General features: G+C 39.0%; 1 protein-coding gene across 1 annotated transcript; it reads right to left on the bottom strand.

Annotated features, from left to right (window-relative positions):
- Positions 1-6,562: 6,562 nt before the first annotated feature.
- On the bottom strand, positions 6,563-7,863 carry LOC123704451. Its single transcript, XM_045652840.1, has 4 exons — positions 7,709-7,863; positions 7,269-7,419; positions 6,845-6,916; positions 6,563-6,568 (listed from the first exon to the last, which is right to left on the bottom strand). The coding sequence occupies exons 1-4, from the start codon at positions 7,861-7,863 to the stop codon at positions 6,563-6,565; spliced, it is 384 nt and encodes a 127-aa protein (XP_045508796.1).
- Positions 7,864-8,515: the final 652 nt, after the last annotated feature.

Here is an 8,515-nt window from a genome sequence, read left to right as displayed (position 1 = left end):
GTTCGATTACTTGATCATTACATTTTATGTCTAGATTAATTTTGGTGCAATTCTTTGTATAATATTGAATTATTTTTGTTTTTACTAAGTTTATTTTCAGATTATTATTTTGTAACCATTTTACTATATTATATAATGCTGTATTTATATCTCTCTCATATGTATTTTTATCCGTGCATTTAACAATAAGTTTTATACATTATTCGACGAATAAGTTTTATCCAAGCATTGAAAAATCGGCCCTTATACAAAAATATTAAGTATATTTTTTAAAGAAAAATGTTTAAAACATGGTAGGTACCTACCTAATCTATTTCAACGTAAGTAGGTACCCGCTACCTACCTACCAAGTAAAATAAAGTATGTCTATAAATTTTCAGCTTATTATAATTTTACCTATGGTAGGTACTAGGTAGGTATACCTAACTATTAAATTATTAATATTTAGACAATTACAAAATTACCAAATGGAAAATTCCTTGATTGTACATTAACACTTTAATTCTTATCAGTGTTAGTTTATAGTCAACATTCCGTCTTTATCACAGAAAGTGAAAAGTATCGTTTGTATTTGTATATCAACAATTACTACAGACTAGTTACTATAATAATAATACCTATATCAATGAACAGAATACCCATCTGACTCAATTTAGGTAGGTACCACTTTTTTTAAATAATAAAGTAATTGTGCCCCGCGGTTTACCCGCAGGTCGCTTTGATCCGCTCCTAATTGGTCTTAGCGTGATAATATTATATAAATCCTACTAATATTACTAGTATTATAATATTATTATCTGTGCTAATATCATAAATACGATTCAAGTTTGTGAGGATGGATGCTTGTTACTCGTGTTAACTCTATCACGCAAATACCACAGGAGCAAGTAATACTTATGGCAAATACAGGGTATCTCAAAAGAAAGTTTATATTTTGTGGATGAATAAAAAAAAAGTAAGCGGTGTATTGAAAAAATGTTTATTAATTATTAAAGTGCATAATATGGGAATTTATTTCTAAAAAATAATATCGTCCATATGCAGTCCATTGCGTTCACAGCACTCATTTAATCGAACACTAAAATTATTTATGACAGCTCGGCAGGTAGACACAGTGATGGCTGCCATTTCGTGTCGGATATTTTCTTTTAAATGCTCTAGAGAAGTTGGTTTGTTGGCATACACTTTAGATTTAAGATACCCCCACAATAAATTGTCAAGAATAGAAATTAGCGAGGAATTATTGGCCCTTACTTTTTCGAAGACGAAAGGGGGCGTGCAGTTACAGTAAATTCAGAGCGATGGTAGACGAGTTTTTAGTGCCTGCACTGCAAAACTTTCCTGGCTATAACCAGAGAACATGGTTGCAGCAAGACGGAGCTACATCACACATATCCAATATGTCTTATCCTCGAATTCATTAAATTATTCCGGGAAAATTGATCTCTAGGAGAGGTGATGTAAATTGGCCTCCACGCAGCCCTGATTTAACTCCCATAGACTTTTTCTTGTGAGGGTATCTTAAATCTAAAGTGTATGCCAAAAAACCAACTTCTCTAGTGCATTTAAAAGAAAATATCCGACACGAAATGGCAGCCATCACTGTGTCTACCTGCCGAGCTGTCATAAATAATTTTAGTGTTCGATTAAATGAGTGCCGTGAACGCAATGGACTGCATTTGGACGATATTATTTTTAAGAAATAAATTCCCATATTATGCAATTTAATAATTAATAAACATTTTTTCAATACACCGCTTACTTTTTATTTTATTCATCCACAAAATATAAACTTTCTTTTGAGACACCCTGTACTACTGAATTGATTACAATGAAATTTGGTTTATATGGAAGCTAAAGACCCAGATTAAGACAGGCTATCCCGGAAATCCCACAGGAATCCTCGCAAAATTTAGCATCTAAAATACCTATTAGGTAGTATTATCTTACACGGTAACAACTTGTAGGTATTGGTGAAGATGTAGCTCTCTATTTTTCTAATAGGTAATTATAATACATAATGCTTGACATTGGCGCGGCGAGTGGTTTTTGTTGTTGTAACAAGCGAAATTATTATGCTTTTGCCGGTTTTTTCCAGCCGATTCAGTAACGAATTAATAAAAAAATTGTACCTACGACTACGACTTTTTTAATGCTCTAATGCCTCCTCTACACTTCTCGCGAAGTTCCTCGGCGAAGTACTCGGTCCGCGGTGTTACTAAAAGAAATGTGTTGTGTTTGTATCTTGTGCAGAGTGGACGTGTTTTTCGGTTTCTTAAAAATTCCCAGTTTAACCTCACGCAATTTTTGCCTTTAAAGGAAATTGTATCCTGTGATTATAAGAACCAAAGTCAATTGAAGATTCGTACTAATTAATTGCGACCTTGACCTAATTACGTTGCGGAGGAAAGCTCCGCCTCACCTTGGGGGACAAGGACGAGCTACGATTTATTCAGCGTTTGATACCTTTGTCCTTTACGCACATTATTCGCACGAAGAAACCGGTTGAACTAACGGTCACGATGAGTCACAATAGATGTAACAGCTGTAGATCACCGATAAGCGATGAATGTTTTATGGAATGCTCGAAACAATATTGCAAGAAAACATATGATTTAAAATGTTTGAACATTGAGCGGGATTTATTTAAGGCATTTACGTTAGATTATAGGAAGAAATGGGTATGTTCGGAATGTGTTGATTCCTTGAATTTGAGTACTTTCTCTTCGCCCACTTTTGTTAATACTCAGCGCGGGAATCGATTAATAAGTTCTTCTCCGAGTAGTACGGATGCTATGCTGTTAGAAGAATTACATAAATTGCGTAGCGAAATCGTTTCTCGTTTGGAAAGCCAAGACACTGCAATAAAGTATCTCCAAAAACAATTTGATGAAACAAAGTCTAGTTTAGGATGTATACTGGACATAGTCCGCGCTTTAGAAATGAAAACTACCAATAATTTAATGGAAACAACTTCTAATATCGCATCAACTGAGTTATGTAAGTCATCTTCTGATTATAATAGGAATATTATACGTAACAGCAGTATAGAAAGACAAGAAGACAAGCTCACAGGGGCTACAAAAAGTCGCACGGAGCCTTATTTAAGCACAGTTACAGATGTAACCCAGGGTTCAATACCAGACCATGAAAGCCCCAGAAATGAGGAGCATAGCAAGAAAGACGGCTGGAAGACCGTACCAAAAAAACATAAATCTAATCTGAAGCATCTGAGTAACGTACGAGTGGGGAAAAATGCGGAATGTTTAGCATTAAAAGGTATGGAGCGAAAGAAATACTTACATGTTTGGAGATTGCAACCTGAAACAACACTAGAAGCCGTAACTACTTACGTGGAAAGTATATGTGGTTCCGATGCTGGAATTAAAACTGAAAAAATCATTCATAAATCCCAACGCGACTACGCATCGTTCATAATTGGTCTACCAGAGTCACTGTATAACAAATTAAACCAGCCGGAAATTTGGCCAATGAATGCACAATTTAGTGAGTGGACTTGGTTTCGGAAATCAACAAAAAAAGGTGCCACTAAATAGAACTATTAACTTATACTATCAAAACGCAAGGGGTCTTCGAACAAAGGTAACGGAATTTAGAAATAACCTAGGTTTGATGAATGCCGATTTGTTCGCGATCACCGAATCTGGCTGCACTGATTCCATACACGACTTGGAACTTGTACCGGCGGGATACCACATAGTGCGCTGCGACAGGGCTGATGGGCGCAAGCAGGGCGGCGCGCTCCTTGTGGCCGCGCCGCGGTACGAGCTGCGACAAGTATGTATACCGTTCGTGTCTATAGACTCTTGTAAGTTTGAAGTGGCCTGTGCAAACATTTTTATAAATAATAATCATTTGTGTTTGTGTTGTGTAGTATACATTCCGCCTAACAGTCCGGACCGGGACTATTTACTTTTATTTAGAATACTGGAAGAATTCTGTACTAAGTATAGGAAAGTAATAATTGTTGGAGATTTCAATATGTATTCGTGCTCAGTGAATGTTAAAAATTATTTTGAATATTTTATACACTTTTGCGAATTCACCCAATGTAGTAACGTTCCGAATAGCTTAGGCCGTCAGTTAGACTTGGTGCTGTGTACGGGTTTCGACGCGGGAACGAAGCCGCCGGTGTGTGTGTCGGCGGCGGACGAGACGCTCGTGCCGGTGGACGCGTATCACCCACCGCTCGCGGTGCGCGTGAGCCTCGCCCACGTCGCGCCCGTTGCGCCCGCTGTCCGCCACCCGACGGATTCGAGAGCTCATGATTTGCGGCCGAGGTGGAACTTTTATAAAGCTGACTATAACACGTTATACTCAAAGCTAATGTCGGTAAATTGGGACGCACTGTATAAAATGCACGATATGGAGGATATTCTAAATTATTTTTATCTTACAATTAACAGTATACTAGAGGAATGTGTTCCCAAAAAAACAGAAAAGAGCACCAACTTAAAATATCATTATCCAGATTGGTACACTGCAGACTTGATAAAAAATATTAAAACAAAATCTCTACTACATAAAAAATATAAAAAAACAAAGTTAGACTGTGATTATAGAGAATTTTCACTGTATAGGAAAATAGTAAAAAATAGTGTTGATGATGCTTATAAAGCACATGTAAATAAAATTCAAAATCAATTTTCTAAGGACCCCAAGCAATTTTGGCAATATATAAAGTCGAGACGTAGTTCATCAAATAGGGCTAATGTTATTATGAAAGAAGGTATACCTCTAACGGATGAAGAGTGTGCTCAAGAATTCGCAGCCTTTTTTAAAAAGGTTTATAACAAAGAGCCACCAGTTCTTGACACCCAGGTAGCGAGTCAGTGCGGAGCCAGCAGCGCGCGCATAAGTCTAGATGTTCTTAGCATTGCCGACGTGAGGAAGGCGCTAACACGGTTGAAGCCAAAGCGTTCAGCCGGCCCGGATGGTATACCAGCCTTTATTTTTAAAGATTGTGCTCGAGTGCTGGCTGAGCCACTGCTGCATATTTTCAATACGTGTTTGAATGTAAATACATTTCCAACACTATGGAAAACTACGCGAGTGATACCTGTGCCCAAGGCTAAATTGTGTACCAGCGTACAAGATTACAGACCTGTTGCAGTACTATCAACGCCTGCAAAGGTTTTTGAGGCCGCTATACATCACAGGGTGTACGAGCAGGTATCGGGGCAGCTGTGCGATGCACAACATGGGTTTCGGCCGGCGCGTAGTACTTCCACTAACTTACTCAATCTTATGGCGAATTTAGTTCCGGCGGTGGATGCAGGAGTGCAGGTAGACGTAGTATACCTGGACTTCCAAAAAGCATTTGACACCGTCGACAATGATGTCTTATTGAAGAAGTTGGCGGAAGTAGGATGCACACCGAAGCTCTTGCAATTCTGGGCATCGTATATGCAGGACCGGCAGCAGTATGTTTCTTACAATGGAAGTCAGTCCGAGCCCTTCTTTACAAGGTCTGGCGTAAGTCAAGGCAGCAATCTCGGTCCTCTGGAGTTCGTTCTAATGATTAACGACTTACCGGATGTTCTGGAGTACAGTCAGTGCCTACTTTTTGCCGACGACCTGAAAGTTTTTCTCCGAATAAACGAGGAGACGGACTGTGAGCATCTACAAAGTGACTTGCTAAACATCTTCAGCTGGAGTCAGCAAAACAAGCTACATTTCAATATAGCTAAATGCTCCGTAGTCAGTTTCACTCGCGCGAATAAGAGTATACACTACAACTACTCGCTTGGATCCGTACCTATTCAACGGGTGAATAAGGTGCGTGATCTAGGAGTATACTTCACACCGGACCTGATGTTTCGTGAGCACATCACAAATATTTGCAAAAAGGCTTACAAAAATCTTGGGTTTCTACTGCGGCACGTAAGGGACTTTACAAATGTAGCAACTGTAAAAGTGCTATACAACGCGCTAATACGCAGCCACATGGAGCACAACTCCAATATTTGGTCTTCACATGAAGAAAAATATAATGTGATGTTAGAGCGGGTTCAAAATAAATTCGTAAGACACCTTTATTTTAAACTTTACGGGGTATACCCCTTTTACCCATTAATGTATCCTACCTTATTCATACTGGGTATGGTAGGGTACAATGAACTTAGAGTGCGACGGGAATTTTCCATTGCGCTGTATTTAATTAAATTATTGCGGGGATTTGCACATAACCCTGGAATGCTGCAATCTCTCTCATTATGTGTGCCGGACAAGTACACTGAGAAGCGTCACAGGCCGCCGCTACTTTATGTCCCTCAGGCGCGAACCATGCTGCTCGCGAAGTCTCCTCTCGTGCGAGCACTACGCATCCTTAATGACCTCCATGGCAAAGTGGACATTTTTACGTGCCCGTTGGGTGAATTAGCAAAGGCTCTTCTGTATATTATTAGCTATTAATTGTATAATTATTATCGTGTTAATTTATTCCTTAGATTAATTACTATCTAGTTTGTTAGTTTAAGTTGTTTTATTATTAGTTTAGTTTCTGTGTAAAGTTTTTAGTGTAAGTCAATACCGCATTAGGTTAAGCCTGTAATGGTAATTTGATATAATGATAAATAAATAAATAAATAAATAAATAAAAGTTGGACGAGGTAAGCCGAACTGCCTCTCTACATTATTCTATTCGTCTAACCTCGTTCAACTTCGCGAGTAGTGTAGAGGCAGTGTAAGACTTTTACAGATACGACGCGACGGAAGGCGGTGTGCCACTTAAAATAATAAAAAAAAAAACTAAAAGTTCGCGCCACAAGGTTTTTCTTTTAACGACTAGATTACATAATTAAAATGAATTCTACTTTATTACCTTTGCGTCTTGTTTCATCTTATGTGACAATCTCTGATTTTTCTGTATGATGGCAGAGTAATTTTTCTCGGTCTGTCAAACAAAGATAAATATAAATTAAACAGATGCAAATAATTTTGAAATTGTATTCATATATTAAAAAAATATATATTTTCCAAAATTTCATCTGATTCGTTGCAATGGTTTAGACGTGCAAGCGAAATAGATAAAAAGACACACTAGGATCAGATCAGCACAACCAATAACCATTGTCGCCGCGTTACTATTTAGGGTGCTTTTCCGCCAATAATGTGCGAGGAATCGACGATGAGTAGTAGTAACCAATAGTATCGCTTCAAACGCTTATCGCTTCCAACATGAAGTCATAAAACATTCGTCGCATATTACTGGTGGAAAAGCACCCGAGTAGGATCGAAGAGCTTACCGTCTGCACCTGCCGCTGCTCGAGGCTCTGCAGGCGGCGCTCCATGAAGCTCACTCGCTTTTGGAAGTCCTCCGCGATGCAGCGGCACAGCCCCACCGACTCGCCGAACACGCGCGCCTTGCACTGCAGCTGCTCGAAGTCCGAGCGAAACCTGATGTACAAACATGTATTTAACATGAACATTGACTCTTTGAAAGCGTAGATGTATGCAAAAACGTGAATTTTTTCGAAACTCTGTATAGGTACGGTGCTATTTTATTAAATGTAATAAATCAACTTTCTTCCTCCGCCCCTTCATGCCGTACTCCAAGAACTCTCTCTTTATCGAAGAGAAATTGTTTTTACTAAGTCTTCTAAAAACAAGTTAAATTATTAAAGCGGAGCATCAAAGAAAAATGTAAAAAAAAAACATGTTGCATGAAATTCACTTGTGTCCGTACCTATGTATCGAAGAAGTGAGCGAGGCCTTGGAAGGGCTAGTGCGGGCGTCCGCCGAGCTGGTGGAGGCGCTGGCGTCGGGGCGCAGGCGCGGCGCCGGCCCCGCCTCGCTGCTCGACGACGAGCCCTCCGCCAGGTGCCGTATGCCGCGACGCATCCTCTTTCCCAGTTACATCATTTAAACCGAATAAATAGCGAAAATATTCAAAACTTCGTTGCTTACACTCCACTCATAAATTTTGACATCTACCGACAGCAGCTGTATGCACGTCCGACATTCCAGTCATTTCTAGATATGGCAAAAAGGTGACATATATAATATACAAACATGACATGACATATAAAAAAAAAGACGGGTTGCACTCCTGGAGTGCTGGCAGAAGTGAAAACTCGATTAATAACGTTGAGTTCTCTCCATCCGTCACGCTTTTTCGATCAGGTCACGTGTCCTGACATATAAGCTTCTTGGTCCTGACGCGAGTTTAAGATTTTATACCCATTACAGATAAAGTGCTCAACACCGCTAAAGAAGTTTTCACTTCAAAATTTTTTAATCACATAATATTTGGGTTTGGTATCGATCCAGTAACACCCCCTGCTCTTTATTTTTTCAATATTTTCAATGTAGGTACAGAATTGACCCTTCAACAGATTTATTATATGTATGTATAGATACATACAGGATGTCCCAAAAAGTAGTGATATACAGGGTGTAATCGTTAAGTGTGCACAGGCGATTTTTCCGTAAGTATTACAGATAACAAAAAACTTAAAACTGATATCTAAAGTTACCTACTTAACCTAATGAA

The sequence above is a fragment of the Colias croceus genome, chromosome 29 (genome assembly GCF_905220415.1).
Source record: "Colias croceus chromosome 29, ilColCroc2.1".
In the NCBI taxonomy this organism is placed as follows: domain Eukaryota; kingdom Metazoa; phylum Arthropoda; class Insecta; order Lepidoptera; family Pieridae; genus Colias; species Colias croceus.
The sequence above is the reverse complement of the archived record's forward strand: the minus strand, read 5'-3'. Positions and strand labels throughout refer to the sequence as shown.